The 21,444-nt window shown below is 36.0% G+C and overlaps 1 protein-coding gene across 1 annotated transcript; it reads right to left on the bottom strand.

Annotated features, from left to right (window-relative positions):
- Positions 1 to 14,412: 14,412 nt before the first annotated feature.
- On the bottom strand, positions 14,413 to 16,303 carry LOC120086291 (PR5-like receptor kinase). The gene is made up of 3 exons (XM_039042851.2): positions 16,068 to 16,303; positions 15,876 to 15,937; positions 14,413 to 15,792 (listed from the first exon to the last, which is right to left on the bottom strand). The coding sequence occupies exons 1-3, from the start codon at positions 16,094 to 16,096 to the stop codon at positions 14,537 to 14,539; spliced, it is 1,347 nt and encodes a 448-aa protein (XP_038898779.1). The 5' UTR covers positions 16,097 to 16,303; the 3' UTR covers positions 14,413 to 14,536.
- Positions 16,304 to 21,444: the final 5,141 nt, after the last annotated feature.

The raw sequence follows: 21,444 nt of genomic DNA, 5'->3' as shown, positions 1-21,444 counted from the left end.
TGAAACTCAAGTCATCATACCAGATGATGGTTTAGAGGATCCATTATCTTTTAATCAAGCAATGAACGATGTGGACAAAGACCAATGGATTAGATTCATGGACCTTGAAATGGAATCTATGTATTTCAATTCTGTCTGGGATCTTGTAGATCAACCAGAAGGGGTAAAATCTATTGGTTGTAAGTGGATCTACAAGAGAAAACGAGACCAAGCTGGTAAGGTATAGACCTATAAAGCTAGACTAGTGGCAAAAGGGTTTACCTAAAGAGAGGGGTTAGATTTTGAAGAAACCTTCTCTCCAGTTGCCATGATAAAATCTATTAAAATATTCTTGTCCATAGCCACATTTTATGATTATGAAATATAGCATATGGATGTCAAGACAGCTTTTCTGAATGGCTATCTTGAAGAAGGTATCTATATGTTTCAACCAGAAAGGTTTATACAGCAGGGTCAAGAGAAAAGAGTTTGCAAGCTTAATCGATCCATTTATGGATTAAAACAAGCTTCTAGATCCTAGAATATGAGATTTGACACTGCGATAAAATCTTATGGCTTTGAACAAAATGTTGATGAACCATGTGTATACAAGAAGATTGTCAACAAAACTGTCGCTTTTCTGGTGGTGTATGTTGATGATATTCTACTCATTGGGAATGAGGTAGAATATCTAGCTGAAGTTAAGAGATGACTAGCTTCACAATTTCAAATGAAAGATTTGGGAGAAGCACAGTATGTTCTTGGAATCCAAATAGTTCGAAATCGCAAGAACAGAACATTGGCATTATCTCAAGCATCTTATATAGACAAGATGTTGTCTAGGTATAAAATGTAAAATTCCAAGAAAGGATCTTTACCTTTCAGGCATAGAATTCACTTGTCTAAGGAGTAGAGTCCTAAGACATCTCAAGAGGTTGAGGTGATGAATTGAATTCCATATGCATCTGCAGTTGGGAGTTTGATGTATGCAATGTTGTGTACTCGTCCCGATATATGCTATGCCGTAGGAATTGTCAGCAGATTTCAGTCCAATCTTGGTCATGACCATTAGACTACTGTTAAAAACATTCTCAAGTATCTTCGGAGAATGAGAGATTATATGCTCGTGTATGGTCCTAAGGATCTGATCCTTACTGGATACACTAATTCTGACTTTCAGACCGATATTGATTCAAGGAAATCAACTTCAGGGTCAGTATTCACTCTTAACGGAGGAGCAGTTGTGTAGAGGAGCATTAAACAGAGTTGTATTGTGGACTCCACAATGGAAGCTGAGTATGTAGCTGCAAGTGAAGCAGCAAAAGAAGTAGTATGGCTCAGAAAGTTCCTGACAGATCTGGAAGTAGTTCCTAACATGCACCTACCTGTCACTCTCTATTGTGACAATAGTGAAACAGTTGCAAATTCAAAGGAACCACGAAGTCATAAAAGGGGAAAGCATATCGAACGGAAGTACCATCTCATCAGGGAGTTTGTACACAGAGGAGACGTCATTGTCGTTCAGATTGTTTCCCAATACAACTTAGCTGATCCATTTACGAAACCCTATCGGCTAAAGTGTTCGAGGGTCACCTAGTAGGATTAGGTCTATGAGTTTTGAATCATTAGGGAAAGTGGGATAATTGATGGGTATTTTGATGCCCTATTTTATTGTATTTGTACTTTTTATTCTCTCCATGTAAACTCAACATTGTATATATTTGTATATATTGATCCACTGGAGTTTTAGTCCAAGTGGGAGTATTCTTGGGTTTTATGTCCTAAAAAACTCGCAGTTTGTAAAATGATAAACATTTTCTATTATCAATATACTTGTTATTGATCTCATAAATTGTATGAAAGTCTAAATCCAATAAACTAAGACCCATGACTATTGTATGAGTACTTGAACTTTTTGTGGAGACATAAGAGTGGATCAGGTTCGAGTAAATAGTCAAAATGATCTATGGTACATGAATGAGGTTGGGTACCTTATTCTGGTAACACCATTGGATACGACCTACTTTATAGTTGTTATAAAGAGTTGTAAAGTGCTACATACGATGTGATCCTAATTCGTTCATGTTATGACATGAGGAGTGGGGGCGTCCTATGCAATGAGTTTGCATAATATCGAGACCAAGAAATAAGTCACTCTTACTTTATAACGTTGTTTACTATTTAAGACTGACTATTTCACCTAGATGACCTAGGTAACTCGATCTTAATTTTGAGCTAACTATGAACTTTTGTTTATTCGGGATTGCCCTTAGATTTGCATAGTTGAGGGTTGGCTTAATAGCGCCGGCTCAATAAGACTCCCATTTCAGGGGTAAGATCGAATAGATAGCTGGGGACATAGGGTGCAAGACGGAGTTCACACCTACCCGATTTAGGGATAGGAGAAAGGTTGTTCTCTCAAGTACTGAATCCAGGTCTTGAACAAGGGGCCCCACCCTCTCACTGGGCTGAGAGAGTTTGATTTGGTGATTGGATCACAAACCAGTTGTATATTAGAGAATCAGTAGGGACTTGAGAAATAAGACGTATTCTCGGGGTAAAACAGATATTTGACCCAACCGTTATTACGAACAACCTGTGAAAGGTCGACTTGCTGATTATGGTTAAATCATGTAGACATAATATATCTACAGTGAGAGGAGTGCAACTATGGGCTTTAGTGAAATGACCCATTAGTTAACGAATAGGGATTAATTTGATCTAATGAGTTTAGCCAATTAATCTCGGATCATTGGAGCCCATGATCTATAGGTCCGCAAGGTCCCCCTACTAGCTTGTAACGGACTATCTCTAGAATAGCGTGATAAGTTAATTTGAAACGTTCAAATTAGAATTAAGGGAATTAGTAATTGTATGAGATATAATTATGTTTAATTTTAGAATTAAACGGTATAGGAGAATTTATATATTTAAATATGATTTAAATATATAAAGATGAATATGTGTTAAAATTAATTTAATATTTGATATTAAATTAATTAAGTTTTATTTATTAATTAATTAATTTATGAAATTAATTAATTTTTCATTTTTAAAATCAAATAGACTTATTAAATCAAATTTTTATTTTTAGATAAAATTGAAAAAGAAAACAAAAACACATTTAAATGGAAAAATGGATTTTCCCATTATCCATCACTTAATTAGCTCACTCATGAAGCAACCATTTTGGCCTTGTCTTCTCTAAGCATGAGCTGCAACTCATGCAGCTCTTCTCTTTGCATGTTGATCTGCAATATAATAAGAAAACTGGAGTGAAAATCGGGCATGCAATCAAAAGGTTTTTGAGAGAAAAACTGGTTTGAAGTAAGGTCCTTCAACCTTGTTGCAGCAGTGAGCTTTTCTCCTTCATCCCTTGTTTCAAGCTTATTTTGAGTTCCACAACTCAATCTAGAGCACCAAGAGAATAATGGGGAAGATCTTGAGGTGGTCTACAACAAGATATGGAGAAGATTGCAGCTGAAGATGGAGCTTTGAAGAAGTTCTTCAAGAGGTACGTCTTGAAATCCATTTTTCTGCAGAAGCATGCTTTATATTATGCCAAAATTAGTGAATTTGAATGCTTAGATGATCCTTGTGCTTCCTTGCAATTGATACAATCCTACAATGCAATCATTTGCGCTCGCGAATATCTGCTCAAGAAGATGGCTGCATAGAGTCGGCGCATCTGGGTAAAAAGCATAATAAATCACGATGGGACAGAAAGCTGATGATGGTCTATTTCGAATTAAGTTGACAAGCCGTTAACGACCTACTGTAGCAAGTACACTCAACTTTTTGGTGACAAATATTCGGCACATCAGACATAGAATTAATGTCATCCCATTAGTGCAATCATAAGAAAGAAGAAGCCTTTCACCCCGAAGCTCTACAAATACCAAAGGCCACCTTCAGTGAAGGGGTTCGCTCAGTTTTACAGAATTTTTCCTATAGATAGAAGTAGCCTTGTTCATAGTTTTTATTTTACTTAGAAGGCGGAAGCGAGTGAAGGGAGATTACACCGAGAGATCGTCCCGGTGAACTCGGAAGAGTGCCGAGAGCGTCGAAATCAGAGAGAGGGCCAACTCTTGCGGAAGCAAGAACATCTTTTGAGCAGAATAAAGATAACAGTGTAAAAGCCTTGGGAAGCGAGGAATTGCTACCAGACTCTCTACCCTTATTTTCCATTGTCATTTTGTACTCTGAACTTATTTACAGAAATGGAAATTCCATCTTTATATCTATTCACTCTCTATACATTATGCATGAGTAGCTAAATCTGTCAAATGGATCAAGAAGCACTTAGCTAGCATAACTTGGGATCTTCATTCTATGCGATTATCTTGTATTATGTATGCATCATTAGAGATACACGGGAGGGTAGTCTAAGGATAGAGTCTAGGCTTGGAAAAGTCAGATTAGAATCTAGGCTCGAGAGAGTCAGATTAGAAACGCATAATCAAGAGATAGAAGCTTAGGAATAAGCTATGTTTGCTACTAACGCATCGCATGCACCCTAGAGATAGGTTATGATTGTTTGCGATCACCTTGTCCTTGTGTGCATCTTGCATCATCGCATAGTCAAGAAGTAGAGACTTAGGAATAAGCTCTATAGACATTATCGCATTAATCGCATGTGTCCTAAAATTAGGAGCCATCACATTTGCATTGGAAAATGATTTGCTGTCGCATGAGTGTAGTGTGATCACATAGCTTGAACGTATTCTCGGGAAACACTAGCTAAAGACCTTCTCAACCCATTCTGCCGCATACTCAGTGTATCTGTCACATAATTACTCTTTTCTCAAATCTACCGCATAGTTTTTATACCTTAAACAACAAACCAATCAAACCATTGATTTAATTGTTATCGCAAAGTGATCTAAAAATTACCACCACATATTGTTTTCCTTAGTCCCTGAGTTCGACCCTGGGCTTACCAAACAACTCAGTAGGATTTATACTTGGATCTTACTGAGAAAACTTGCATGCTCAACACATTTCCATCAACGCAATCCTTATCATTATTTCATCGCATAAAATAACGCATCAAAGAGGTACTTAATTTCTGTAAAGTTGTTACTTGAACAATCATATTGTATAAATTTCTCTGTAAATAAAATGTTTATTTTAAAGAATGGTGTCAATATTTGTTCAGCTAACTGGAAAATAATTTATATGTACTAAGGCTGTAAGCAACTAAATCCCTCCATAACACTGAAATATTTAAAACTGTGGTAACTCAACATAAAAGGCTTAAAATTTCTCCTAAAGAAAATGTCAAACTTTGGCACCTGAGATTAGGACACATCAATATCAATAGAATTGAGAGGTTGGTGAACAATGGACTTCTGGACTTCTAAGTGAGTTAGAAGAAAATTCTTTACCTTTGTGTGAGTCATGCCTTGGAGGAAAAATGACTAAAAGACCATTTACTGAAAAAAGGTCATAGGGCCAAAGAATCTCTAGAGCTAGTACATTCATACCTCTGTGATTCGATGAATGTTAAAGCAAGGGGAGGTTTTGAATATTTCATCCCTTTTACTGATGATTATTCAAGATATGGTTATGTTTATTTAATGCAACATAAGTCTGAATCTTTTGAAGAGTTCAAAGAATTCAAGACTGAAGTTGAAAATGTATTAAATAGAACTTTTAAGACATTTCGATCTGATCGAGGTGCATATTTTTTTTATCTAACATTCCAGAACTATTTGATAGATTATGGAATTGTATCCCAACTCTCAGCATCTGGTACACCTCAACATAATGGTGTAGCAGAAAGGAGAAATTAAACCCTGTTGGACATAATTCGATCTATGATGAGTTACGCTTCCTTACCTGATTTGTTTTGGGGTTTTACAGTACAGATTACAACATACATTTTGAATTGTGTTCCATCTAAAAGTGTTACCAGAACACCTTTGAAATTATGGAATGATCTAGAGCTAGTTTACATTATTTCAAGATTTGGGGTTGCCCAGAACATGTGTTTGAGGAAAATCCTAAGAAACTGGAACCTAGTTCAAAACTGTGCCTATTTGTAGGCTACCCCAAAGGAATGAAAGGTGGTTACTTCTTGACCCTAATGAAAATAAAGTGTTTGTATCGAAAAATGCTACTTTTCTGGAAGAAGACCATATAAAGGAGCACAAGCCCCACAATAAGGTTGTGTTGAATGAACTTTCCAATGAATCTACTGAACCTTAAACAAAAGTTATTGAAGAACTCAACACCTCAACAAGAGTTGTTGAAGTTGGATCATCTAGTAGGTTAAATCCATCTCATGTGTTAAGGGAACCTCGATGCAATGGGAGAGTTACGAACCCACCTGTCCGTTACATGGATTTAATAGAAATTCTAACTATGATAACTGACGGAGATATGGAAGGTCCATTGTCTTTTAAGAAAGCAATGGAGGATATTGACAAAGATGAGTGGATTAAAGCTATGGATCTAGAGATAAAGTCGATGTACTTCAATTCAGTTTGGGATCTTGTAGATCTACCTGATGGGGTAAAACCTATAGGTTATAAATGGATCTACAAGAGAAAATGGGGTACTGATGAGAAGGTGCAAACCTTCAAGGCTAAACTAGTGGCAAAGGGTTATACTCAAGTTGAGGGGATTATGAGGAGACTTTCTCATCAGAGCAAAAGGTTTGCAGGCTTAATCGGTCCATTTATGGATTGAAGCAATCTTCTCGATCTTGGAACATAAGATTTGGTACTACGATAAAATATTATGGTTTTAATTAGAATGTTGATGAGCCTTGTGTATACAAGAGGATCATCAACAGTTCAGTAGCTTTCCTAATATTATATGTAGACAATATCCTGCTCATTGGGAATGATGTAGGTCTACTGACTGAAGTTAAGAATTGGCTAATAACCCAATTCCAAATGAAAGATTTATGAAAGGCTCAGTTTTTTCTAGACATTCAGATCTTTAGCGATCAAAAGAACAAAAGGCTAGCTTTGTCTCAAGCGTCATACATTGACAAGATGCTTGTCAAGTATTCGATATAGAACTCCAAGAGAGGCTTACTACCTTTCAGGCATGGAGTAATATTTTGTAAGGAACAATGCCCTAAGCCACCTCAAGAAGTTAAGGAAATGAGATGGATTCTCTACGCATCGGCTATTGGCAGCCTAATGTATGTGATGTTATGTACTAGACCTGACATCTGCAATGGAGATAATTAGTATATATCAGTCTAATCCCAGATATGATCACTGGACTGCCCTTAAGAATATCCTCAAGTATCTACGGAGAATGAAGGACTACATGCTCGTGTACGGTTCTAAGGATTTGATCCTTATAGAATACACAGAGTCTGATTTTCAGACTGATAAAGATTCTAGGAAATTCACATCAAGATCAGTGTTCACTCTTAACGGAGGAGCAGTAGTTTGGAGGAGCACTAAGTAAGGGTGAGGCTAAGTATGTAGCGGCTTGTAAAGCTGCTAAGAAAGACGTTTGGCTTAGGAAATTCTTGACTAATCTGAAAGTTGTTCCAGACATTTCAAAGTAAAGGAAATCTAAACAAAGATCTCCATGAGCAGCGAAAGTGGAATGTTCCAAATTCCATTAAGAATGAACACAAATAATTACAGTCTTAACAGAAACAAATTATGCATAAATGGAAATTACAGCATGCTACTTAAAAAAGGAACAAACAAAGGATAGAATATGCATACCTTTGAAGAACTCTTCTTCAAGTATCCCTCGATCATTTAGTAAAAGATTGATAGCACAAACTCGAATGCAATGAATAGAATATGATCTCAATGAACGTCTGAATGAACCTAAAACCCAATCGACTCCAACTCGATCCACGAACGAATTTATAACACCACCATGACGCTTACGTTGGTATTCTCGGTGTGAGAATCCAGGAGTTGTAGGCTCTGTATGATCTTGGATTAAGGAAGATAGAAGGTAGATGATTGAGTAGACGATCGAGTAAGTGGGAGATGAAGACTGTTTATCGTATAAATGATGTACTCAATCGTTTAGAAGATAAAGCCTATCGTATAGACTTTACTACTCGATCATGTAGCAACGATTAAGCGAGTAACTATCGTATAATAAACTTGTAGCTTGATTGTATACGCTCTCAACGCTATCACTTAGTAAAAACACTTTTTACTTGATAGCCTTTTTCATGAGATTATTTCCAAATGAATCATCATTCTAATTTCGAAAAACCATTTTCCTTTTATCTCACAGTTACTATAAAACTTCCAATAACCTCCCACTCAATTCGGTTATTAGAGAAAAAGAATTAATTATCATATAATTAATATATTATAAATAAATATGATAACCAACTTCTCATATTATATTTATAACATATAGTTTTAATATTTCATCATATGAAACATATAAATCATAGTACTTTTTCTATTTTATGGTATTTAATATAAATCATATTTATATTAATTCCTCCAATTAATGTATCTAATACAACATATCAATTATATCACATATAATTGAATTTCTTTTTGTTAATTTGAACACTTCAAACTAACCTAAAATATGATTCTCAACTTGAACCCATTGAGCTACCAAGGGAACCTCATGGACCTGTAGCTTGAAGCTCTAATGGTACGTGAATAACTGGCTAAACTCTTTAGTCACGAGATCCACCATCCGTTAACTGTTGGTCAGTCCACTAAAGACAGACAGCTGCACTTTTTGCACTACAGATATATTTCTGTGTCCATATAACCAATCAACAGTGCAATGACCCTTCACAAATCGCTCGTAAGTACAGTTGGGCCAATTTACCGTTTTTTCCCTGTAGTTACATCTAACTCCTTAAGTACCACTGATTCCTCTAATGAACAATAAGTCATAGTCCCACTATGACTGAGTCCTCTCTTCCCAAGAGATGGTATGGCCACTATGTTCAAGACCCGGAATCAGCCTCTAAGGGGGCAATTTATCTACTTACCCCTGCTGGGGGGAAAGAAGTGAATTCCATTTTATGTAGCTGAGTTTCTAGCTTCCCAATCAGACGAATCCCCAAAAAGGTAGGCTTTTTGAGTTGGCAATCTGCCCACTCTCACCCATACTAATTAAAGGACCACCCTCATGAGAAGGAGTTCCCAACTCACTTAGGCTTAAGGTCATGTCACCTATGGTCATTTTAGTGAAATGTAAGTCTCAATTTTCAACAACGTTATATAACGAGACTAATCATTTCATGGTCCGGTCTTATACAAACTTTTTGTATAGGATACCCCTCACATGTCTCCACATGAATTGTTAGGATCATATCATTTGTAGCACTTTACAACATTTGTAATATCTACAAAGCGGGTCGTATCCGTAGTGTCACCAGGATAAGGTATTCCTCATTTATTCATCTACTACAGACCATTTAGGTTATTACTTAAGCCATGGTCCACTTGTATATCTCACATACATGCTTAAATTACATAAAATAACCACGGATCTTAGTTTATTGGATTGAATAAATGCTAATAAAATAAAACTTATTTTATTAATAACAATGTGTACAAAATATTTACAAACTACAAGAGCCCCGGGAGAATTAGGACACAAATCCCAACACAAAGCCCATCACACTTTATTGTGATAATAGTGGTGCTGTGGCTAATTCCCGATAGCCTAAGAGTCAAAAGCGCGGGAAACACATAGAGCGAAAGTATCATCTCATCCGAGAGATTGTGCATTGAAGGGACGTGATTGTCACGCAGATAGCTTCAGAGCATAACGTTGCTGATTCATTTACAAAGGCCCTCACAACTAAGGTGTTTGAGGGTCACCTGCAGAGTATGGGTTTATGGGACATGCCACATTTAGACTAGGGCAAGTGGAAGATTTGTACTGGGCACGTGTTATGCCCTAGTTTATTGATTTGTATACTTTGTATTTTAGTTTGACTTTTACATTGTATACCCCACTAGGTTTAGGTCAAATAGGAGATTGTTGGGGTTGATGTCCTAAATCTCGTAGGATTCTATAGTTTGTAATTGTATTGTACAAACATTTTATTTATGTAATAAAATATATGATGTTTTCTTTCAAAATTAGTTGCAGTAACCACAAACCAATAAACTAACATCCAAGGTTATCTTGTAGCTTAAACATGTCTGTAGAGACATACGAGTGGATGATGTTTAAGTGATAACCTAAATGGTCTGTTGTAGATGGATAAGGCTAGATACCTTATCCTGGTGACACTACGAGTATGACCCACTTTGTAGATGTTACAATTATTATAAAGTGCTACAAATGATGTGATTCTGATCATTCATGTGGAGACATGTGAGTGGGGGTATTTTATATAAAGGAGTTTGTATAAGACCGGACCACAAAATGTTTAGTCTCATTATATAATGCCATTCATAATAGAGATTTACATTTCACCAGGATGACCATAGGTATCATGACCTGAATTCTGGAGTAAGGTGTGAACTCCTGCCTATGAAGGCGATCCTTTGATTTGTATAGGTGAGAGTGGCTAGATCGTCGACTTAATAAACCTACCATTTTGGAAACTCGTCTGATTAGGGAGTTGGGAACACAACTACACAAGAAGGAATTCACTCTTTCCCCAATATCAGGGCCAGTAGATAAATTGCTCCCTTAAGGGCTGATTCCGAGGCTTGAACAATGTGGCGCCACACCCTCTTTTGGATCGAGAGGGGTTTAATCATAGTTGGCCTATGATTTATTATTCATTAGAGGGATCAGTGATACTAAAGGAGTTAGATGTAATTATAGGGGCAAAATGGTAATTTTGGTCTAGTTATACTTATGAGCAATTTGTAAATGGTCATTATACTATTGATTGGTTATATTCAATGGACACAAAAATATATCTGTAGTGCGAAGAATACAGCTGTCGATCTTTAGTGGAATGCTTGACAGTTAACGGATGGTGAATAATTAATTAAACTGTTTAATTAATTATTCACATACCATTGGAGCTTCAAGCTATAGGTCCATGGGGTCCTCTCAGTAGCTCAAGGGGATTTAATGATAATCAATTTTTTGATTAATTTGAATTGTTCAAATTATTTAAGGGAATTAATTATATATGATAAAATTAATTAAATTTTAATTATATATGATATAATTACTATGATGTATTTGATACATTATAATATTAAGTAAAATGAAATTAAATATTTGAATATGATTCAAATATTAATTATGAGAATTGGATTCATATAATTAAATATAATATAAATGAGATGTATATTAAATATCGTTGTTGAGAGAATTAAACCATAGGTTATATTGTATTTGATACAATATTGAACTATAGGTTATATGTTATATTTGATAAACATATAGTTTAATATATATTATATGATAAAATGGTTATTATATATATATATATATATTAAAGTTTGTTACTAAAATTAATTTTATTAATTTTAATATGTTTTTTTATTTAAAAAAAGAAGGAAAAACTAATTTTTGGAGGGAGTTGTAACCCCCTCCCCACCTTTTTCTCTCTCAGATGTGAGAGTGGGATGGGCTCTCCTCATTCTGTGCAGTTGATGTGAAAAGAGTTTTCACAGATTCTCTCGACATAGAAAACGTTCTGTGAAAAAATCCACCCTCCCTTCTTCTCTTCTCTCAATTCTCTATTCCCTCTCAAAACCAAACTAGCAAGAGCCCCACTCCTTATAGGTTCTCATCCCCGAGAATACCAAGGTTTCCTTCATGGTGGTGCCCAATTTGGAGATCGAGGGATTTACAATTGAAGAATTCTTCAAAGGTTAGGATTTTCTAACCCATTTTATTTTATTTTGTAATTTGTTTAATGCATTCTATAATTTATGGGTTAAATGCATATGTTCTTTTTGTCTCTGTAAAATTGGGGAAGATTGGGATGATCCATCAATTCCGCTTATGGTACCTTCATAGGGTTCCTTCAGAAGAAAGCTTAGCTCTCATAAGTAATGGTCTTGCAATTAATTACAAACGTTTTTTTGAATGATTCTGCTAAACCATTTTGTGTGTGAACATGAGATATAGGATGTTCAACACTTATCCTAATTTACATATAATAATTATCAAAAGCTTGGGATGTAAATTCACCAGAATTATTAAGACGAATGATCTTAATTGTATAATTAGAAAATTATGCTTTTTACTTAATATTTGAGCAATTAATCTTGCAAATGCAAGATTTCGACTTGATAATAAGCAAACATATGACCATCTATCGGATGTATTTATTAATACCATTAAATATTTAAATGGTCCACTTGGTGGGTTAATAGGTCCACATATATCTCTATGAATTCGTTCTAAAATTGCAAGTGATTTAGTTCCCACTTTAGCTAGTGATGATATAATTCTTAATTTGCCTAGAGAGCAAGCATTACATGATAATTCATTAAATTGAAGAGTCTTTAGGTTTTTCAAATCCACTTGAATTCTCAATAATTCTTCTCATCATTATAGACCTTGGATAACCCAATCTATCATGCCAGATAGAAAATATATTTGGATTCATGAACTTTAGATTCATTATTGCATATGTTTCAATTACTCGTATATAAGTATAATACAATTTAGAAGATAAAGCAGACAACTTTTCCAATATATGTTTTTCCTTTGAGACAGTAGAGACAATATATAGATATTCCACATTATTTTTACGATTAGTCTCATTATGATAACCATTGCAACATATATCTTTAAATCTTAGAAGATTTCTCTTTAATTGACTAGAGAACAATACATTGTCAATTGTAAATTTTGTTCCTCTAAGTAAAATAATATTTGCTTTTCCAAAACCTTCGATTAAGTTTACAGAACCTGATATTGTATTTTCTTTTGTTTTTAGCATTATCAATTTGGAAAAGTATTTTTTATTTGTAAGTATTGTGTGTCTAGTTGCACTATTTGCCAGACATAGATATTCTTTGCTCATTTTTAAACACCCAACATATGAAAATGATCCATGTTTCTTTATTAAAAGAAAATAATTACAATAAGAAAAGCAACACTTAAAATATAAAAAAATTTACTAAAAAAATATGATGATAGATAAAAGAAAACAACAACACTAAGTCTAGATATTCTCAAAGTCAAAAGAAACACTTGATGTTCCACCAACTGTACAGTCCGCCACATCCAAATTTGTCATGTGGGATGGGTCAAATATGTCATTATCCTGTTATGCAAAATTTACTTCTACATTTTTCTCTTTTTCCTTCAGGGAGACTTGATAGAGGTCAACTAAGTATTTTGACATATGATAGGTACATGACCAATGCCCAGTCATTTCATATCGAAACCATTTATTTTCAACAATCTTTGAACTTAGGAGCTTTTTCTTTGTGATCATCATTTTGTGTGTTTCTTTTGAAATTTAAATGATTAGAACGATCATCATGAAAATCATAATTATTTCTTACTCTACGACGGTCATAACCTCGATCACAATTATTAACATTCACAACATTCAATTCAAGGAATGATGTTATTCCAGTTGGTCGAGATTCGTGGTTCTTCATCAATAACTCATTATTTTGTTCAGCCATGAGAAGACATGTTAATTAGTTTAGAATATTGGTTAAAATATTTCTCTCAATATTGCTGCTACAGAAGCATATTCGAGACATGAAATGTAGAAAATGTATTATCTAACATAACAACATCAGTAATTTTTTCTCTGCATAACAACAAATTTGAATTGATTTTAAATAATACAAAATTGTAATCACTTACTGATTTAAAATCTTATAGCCTCAAATGCATCCACTCATAACGAGATTTAGGGAGAATAACTGTCTTTTGATGACCATACCTTTCTTTCAAATTTGTTCACAAGATACGAGTTCTTTTATGGTAAGATATTCAATTTTTAATCTCTTGTGAAGATGATGACGAAAGAAAATCATAGCTTTTGCTTTGTCTGATTGGATGTCGTATTTATTTCTTTAATTGTTTCTCCCAAGTTCATAGCATCTAGGTGAATTTTGGTATCGAACACCCATGCCAAATAATTATTATCATTAATGTCAAGGGCCGTGAATTCTAATTTTGTAAGATTTGTCATGATATCACTATCACAAAATATTGCATTTATATTAGAAATTTAATATGTACTAAATATGCAAAATAACATTTAATTTGTTAATTATAATAAAGAAAAAAAATCGACAGATCTTTAGGACATAGGTTCAGAGATGGAAACAACAGGAACTCGTGATGATAACGTGTTGTGAAATTGAGGAGCACGACGAGAACACGTATATAAAGAAAATATAATATAATGATATATTTATATAATAATAATAATAATAAATATAATATAAAATAAAATAACTAAAATTATAAAATTGGATATGAAAATTAATGTAATTTTGAAGTGGATTTCTAAATCTACTTCACTGTTTATATAAAGTGACAAATAAGATGTAGAATGACTTCTAAGGCACTAAACATCAGACACCTTTTATTATGATATTTATAATAGCATCAGCATCTTCACAAATAAAGAAAAATAAGGTATTTCAGTATAAAAATATATATAAAATTAAAACGATTCTCTTCTTCAAGTTCTCAAAATTGTGGGCGACGCAGAGCCCTTATACCAAATCGGAAGACTTCCTTTACTCATCGAATAGCTCGAAGTTGAGCCAGAGCTCATTTGCTCGGAATCCATGGCGACGGTGACGGCGCTGGTATCCGTAGAAATCGGAAACATATACTGAAACGGCTTCGGCGGCGGCATTATCTCAACGCTTCCTTCCAGCATCTTCTGCACCGCACTCATCGGCGGCCGATCCTCCGGCAAATCCTGCACGCACCAAAGAGCTACCACACACATCCTCTCAATCGCCGTTTTCCTCTCTCCATCTTCTTCTTCAACATCACAGTCGCCGCTTATATTCACTAATTCCCCTTTCTCAAACCCCTCCCATACCTGAATCGGAAACCAATCGATGGTCCCCGACGGACCGACGGCAGCGTTCTTCCTCCTTCCCACCATCTCAAACAGCACCATTCCAAAACTGTACACATCGCACTTGTTAGTCACCGGAAAATTGAACCTCAAGAGCTCCGGTGCCGAATATCCCGGAGTTCCTCGATACTCTGTGAGAGATACATGCGTGTTGTCTTTGTTGCAGAGATTCGCAAGTCCGAAATCGCCGATTTTCGGTGAGAAATTTTCATCTAATAGAATGTTCGCAGGTTTGATATCGTAATGAATGATTTTCCTCTGACATTCTTCGTGCATATAGGCTATTCCTCTAGCGGTTCCAATCGCAATTTCCTGCAATTTCTCCCAATCGAGTTCGTTCTTGATTTTTCCGTACAAGAATCTGTCGAGCGATCCGTTCTCCATGTAATCCAAAACCAGCGCGCTCATGAATTCGTCATAACAGAATCCGTACAACCTAAGAAGATTTCGATGGCGAGTTCTTCCGATTGTTTCGATTTCCGCCATGAATTGATTTTCAGCTTTTTTGTTGGAGTTTCTCTTGAGAATCTTCACTGCGATCTTCAATCCGTTTGGGAACTGGCCTTTGTAAACATCGCCGAAACCGCCAGAACCTAGCCGCGTTGAGTAGTTGCTAGTGAAGGCGTTGAGTTGCTGAGCAGTGAATCTGATCGGACTTTCATCAGCGATTTCTCGGAGGAATTTCTCTATTTCCGGTGTATCTTCTCCCCAAATCTCTGCCGGTGCCGGAGTAGATGTGTTTCTCCATTCTTTTACGACATCCGGTACAACATTCTTGGCAAATTTGTAAGAGAATATAGCAATCGCCATAAGAATGAGGAATCCAACCACAGAACCAACCACGGCTACAGGCCAAATAGTTAAAATTAGGCTTAGATTAGATTTAATAGCTTCTAATCTCAGGATTAAATTAGAGATAAGTACTTACAGAAAACGATTAAGATGGAGGTTGGATTTCCGCCGCCGCCCTGCGCCGATGAAGTGGAGACTCTGAGAGAAATTAAACAAATCAATGATCATCTAAAACGATTAATCGGCAAAAACATTAATTGATTAGGCTTTTGAATAAGATGATAAACTTGAAGTGAAAAAGATGAAGAGATTATGATAGAGTAGTTACAGGGAGAGTAGGATTAGTACTCCGATCATCGACGCGGCCCTTGAAGCCTTCTCGAGAGAAAGTTTGGAAGATGGTAGAATTTAATTGAAGAAGGAAGAAGTAATTGGAAAGGCGTTCGAGTAATTGGATTTCCATGGAAGACCGTTGTTTGGAATTTGAAGTCATGAGAATTGATGGAACAGATGAAAGAATTTGGAAGGTGTGCGTAGTAGAATATTACTCAAAGGATGATTTTTCTACCGCCTACCAAGGAGGATTTTTTTTTTTTTTTAAAATAACGTTATTCTAATAATTATTGACAAAAATAGGATTAAGCAGAAAGTATTGACGAAAATGAGGTAGTTAATCATGGACCCGCTACAAGATTACCCTAAATCATGGATGGAGTCCACAACTTCCTTCTCATCATGTGAATTTGGTACACCTAACAGTGACCTGACACACAGACGGTATCACACTCCCTCTTGAGCTCATTAAACTTTAAGGCAAGGAAATAAGCAACAACTAGTTGGCTAAACTTATTTTATTACAAAAAGTATAACGCTTATACAACTTCCAGACTTAACTATAAATATTTATAACAAGAAGTTAAAATCAAAAGTAGGCTATGGCGTGACAGACCTTGACCTAACAGCACCATGGAACTCCTCATCTTTCGCCACTTGGGAAGAAGACATGAAAGAAAAGAATGAGTTTCAAGAAGCCTAGTAAGTGGTAAACAACTTATAGAGTCTCTTTCAACTCATAACAATACAAGCATATCACAATACGAGGGTAGTGCTGAAACCTCAACCTTGAATGAGTCCGATCTCTTCTCAACCTATACGCACGGTAGATAGTTAAAGCTAAAACTCAACATATCTGCTTTATCTCCTATGTGCACATAGTTTCTCCTCTTATGGGCTCAAAATCTAGGCCCTTCGGCTCTCTGACCATCCCATATAAGGTTCCTCCCACAGGCTCAGGAACTGGGTCTCATGGCCCCCTGACCATCATGTGAGATTCTACTTCGGGCTCAGGAACTAGGTCTGCTGACCCCCTGACCATTATGGCCCGCATATTCTCATGCTCGTTTTGGCTACTCATTCACAATATAAACATATAATCTAAAATATATGCTTGAGACCTTAAAAAAGTACCACTCACAGTTTATTCGCAGGAATCCTTCTTTCCTTGTAAGTTCATTGGTTTCTTCTGGCTCCTCCTCCGAGCCCTAGTTTCCAGTTTCATTTTGAAGCTCAGACTACTCATCATTACATACCTTATTTTGAGACACTTTCTTCTACAAACCTGTTTAGAAATGTCTCTAACCTTAAAATTTGAGCTTCAAATTCCAACTAAGGAGCTCAGAAGCTCAAGATTACTCCACCTTGCTTGACTATTCCTGATTCTTTGAACACCCCTCGATTTCCTTTGATTTTGACAGCCATTCTTTTAGATTTTCTTTGCGTCAGCCCTCACATAAAAACTAAACTCAATTTCTGAGATTTTGGCTAAAAAATCACCTGATTTTCACGAGTAGTTTGGGAGAACTCCTCGTTTAAACTTGGTGTTACAGCAAGACTTTATGCTGTGAGAACTTTCCCCAACGCCTGGGTTGATCTCGACGCCCAGAACAACACTTTGCATGCCTGGACACCTTCATGGACGGATGGTTGGTCCATTCCAATGCATACCATACCCCCGGAACCCTAATCCTCTCCAACACTTCCCATTTTGAGTCCTCTTTAGGAGATTTTGAGTTGGGATAGGAAATGAGGCTCCCTTGGGGTATTTATAGGCCTTTAGAAAACTATCCTCATCATCACCTCAAGCTCCCAACGCATGACACCACCTAGTTCAAGAAAATTCAAGTGTCTGATGGAACACGAGACATACACAATAGAATTAGGATTTAATTACACTCTAATTGCTTTTAATTAAAAGGAAACTAGTATGCAAATCAAGGAAAAAAATAGTAAATTAATAGGATAGGATACAACCTTTGTAGCTCCCGAAAATCGCTTTTCCTTGCTGAATCTTGACCCAAACTCTTCCGGACCACCACTAGAGTTGACCTACTATCCTCTGGACTCAAAACCGGATTGTGGGACCCAGTGGATGAAGAAAATGAGAGAGAGAAAGAGATGGAAAAAGAAATGGATTTTCCTTTTTGGTTTTTGGGTTTTCCTTTTTTCAGTCCAAATTGTAGAAAACAATTTTGCAAAATGTCAAAAGTTTTTTCATTCAAAATGAAAGCCCAATTTATAGAAAAGGGTCATGCAACAATTACATGAAATCAATTCATCAAAACCCAACATCTAGAATCCACTATCTAAGTGAGCTTAATGTCTCCACTATAAGCCAACACCTAGCCCACTATTTTGTTAGTAGAATTATCCAACAAAAGTTTGGATTTTCTCACTAACTTTAGTCAAAAGCAAAATAGTCATTTTGTCGAAGTCAAACTTTGACAAAAAAGTCAACACTTTGACTTTTTTATGATTTTTTCCGTGTTGACTAATTTTGACCTCCCGAGCATGAATCCGCATTCATTTTCTCAAAATTCAAATCATATTTGAATTTAAGGTCGGTCAAAGTTTGACTTTTCAAAGTAAAAAGTCAACTCTTTGACTTTTACATCTTTGACCATTTCCATTATTTCCGAGCTTTCGAATATGAACGTATTCATATTCTTGATTTTAAATCACATTTAAATATTAAAGTTGTATCTCTAAACTGAAAACCGACTACTATATCACATATACTTGTCGGTTTCTCTCTCTTCACCTAATTCGAACAATTCAAATCATTCTATCATACTGTTCTAAGTTTATTCCATATGAGCTAGTAGGGGAACCTAATGGACCTATAGATCATGGGCTCCAACGATCCAAAATTAGCTGGCTGAATTCTTTAGATGGAGTTAATCAACAATCGTTAACTAATAGGTCATTCTACTATAGTCCCGTAGTTGCACTCCCCTCACTATAGATATATTTGTGTCCATTTAATATAACCATGATTAGTAAGCTAATTCTTCACAGGTTGTTCGTAATCTCGGCTGGGTCATAAAAACCATTTTATCCTCAAGACTACATCTTGTTCCTTAAGTTCCACTGATCCTCTAATGAACAATTGGTTTAAGGTCCAACCTATAAACCGAACCCCTCTTGGGCCAAGGAGAGGGTAGGGCCCCTTGTTTAAGACCTGGATTCAGTACTAAAGGGAATAACCTATCTACTATTCCTATAACGGGTAGGAGTGAATTCCATCTTGCACCCTATGTTCCCAATTATCCATCTGATCTTATCCCTGAAATGGGAGGCTTATTAGGCGAACAATGATGAGCTGCCCACACCTATGCAGATCTAAGGATAATTTCGAGTGAATAGGAGTTCATAGTTAGCTCAGGATTAAGATTAAGTTACCTAGGTCATCAATTAACGAAATAGTCAGTTTTATACATAGAACGACATTTAGAATGTAAAAAGTGACTATTTAATGGTTCAATCTTATGAAAACTCATTGCATAGGATGCCTCCACTCACATATCTCTATATGAACGATTCAGGATCACATCATTTGTACTAACTACAAAGTGGGCTGCATCCATAGTGTCCCCAGAATAAGGCGCCCAACCTCATTCATATACTATAGACCATTTTGGTTATATATTTGAACTTGATCCATATTTATGTCACTACATAAAGTTCAAACTACATTAAATAGCCTCAGGATCTTAGTTTATTGGATTCAAGATTACAATTTCAATAACAACTTTATTGAAAAACAAAGCAGAATATGTTTATTAATTTACAAACTACGAGTTTTAGGACATAAAATCCAACAGTGTCTTCCTCATGCAAGATCCAACATTAAGCCTTTTACACCTCTTACTTGCATGAAAAGCTTAGATGTCTCCTCCTACCTCCAGCCAATGCATGATTCCCTTTTGAAGTGTCATTCCTACACTTTGCATGCTTCATACCTTGGGAGTCCACCTCATGCTTTGACACTTAGTCAAAATCACATCATGTTGCCACTTAACTTCTTAAGGTGTCCACCTCCGAGTTAGCTTCCTCGTCCTTAGATTTTTGGCTCAACTAGTGCAAGTATATCCCAATTCCTCTTCCAACACACGTTCAATTGTGCCCCCTTCTTAAAACATGCATCCAAATACTCCTTTTCCACACCCTATGCGTCCAACATGCCCCTATTTGGGTGTGTATCTAACGAGTTGTCCAACCTTAGTCAAATTCTCACCCATGAATGTCCCATGCGTTCACCTTTTCTTTCCCAACTTTTGCACGCCTAACGAGTCTTATTTCCTCTCAACCTACACACACGATAGATAGTTAAAACTAAAACTCAACATATCCGCTCTATCTCCTTTGTGCACATAGTTTCTCCTCTTATTGGCTCAAAATCTAGGCTCGTCGACCTTCTGACCATCTCATATGAGGTTCCTCCCATAGGCTTAGGAACTAGACCTCATGGCCCCCTGACCATTCCATGAGATTTTGCTTCGGGCTCAGGAACTAGGTCTGCTGATGCCCTGACCATCCCGACCCATATATTCTCATGCTTGTTCTAACTACTCATTCACAATATAAACATATAATCTTAAATATATGTTTGAGACCTTAAAAGAATACTGCCCACAGTTTATTTGTAGGAATCCTTCTTTCCTCGCAAGTTCCTAGGTTTCTCTTAGCTTCTTCTTCGAACCCTAGTTTCCATTTTCATTTAAAGCTCAGATTACTCATTAATCTAGACCTTATTTTCAGACACCTTCTTCTACAAATTTGTTTAGAAATGCCTTAACTTACTAAAGTTAAAATTTGAGCTTCAAATTCCAAAACAATAGCTTAAGATTACCCTACCTTGCTCAGTTGTCCCCGATTCTGCAAACACATCTCGGTTTCCTTTGATTTTGATAGCCCTTCTCTTAGATTTTCTTTCCACCCCATACAGAAACTACACTCAATTTCGGAGATTTTGGCTCAAGAATCACCAGATTTTCACGAGTAGTTTGGGAGAATTCCTCGTTTGAACTGTAGGATAAATGAGCATGCAGTGGAAGTTGATTTGATCAATTTTCACACTAAGATGCTCAATTTAGAGGATTAAACATGCAATTAAAAAAGGAAAAACAAAGTTTCAAGAACACTTACCCTTGAAGCTCCAAATTCTCTTTCAATTCTTGATGAATTTCAGCATCACTTGGTTATAGACCACCACAAGAGTCTTCTCTACTATTCTCTAGGTTTAGATTGGATGGTGGGATCCAAATTTGTGGTGAATTTGATAATGAATGAAGGTTGGGAAGAAGATGAAAAATGGATTGAATTTTGTAAAATTAACCTTTTATTTCACAAAATTCTTAACCATTTTT

This window comes from Benincasa hispida, chromosome 9 (assembly GCF_027475165.1).
Source record: "Benincasa hispida cultivar pf3 chromosome 9, pf3_genome.v1.1, whole genome shotgun sequence".
Classification (NCBI taxonomy): Eukaryota; Viridiplantae; Streptophyta; class Magnoliopsida; order Cucurbitales; family Cucurbitaceae; genus Benincasa; species Benincasa hispida.
Note: the sequence above shows the minus strand (reverse complement) of the source record. Positions and strands in the feature narration are given on the sequence as shown.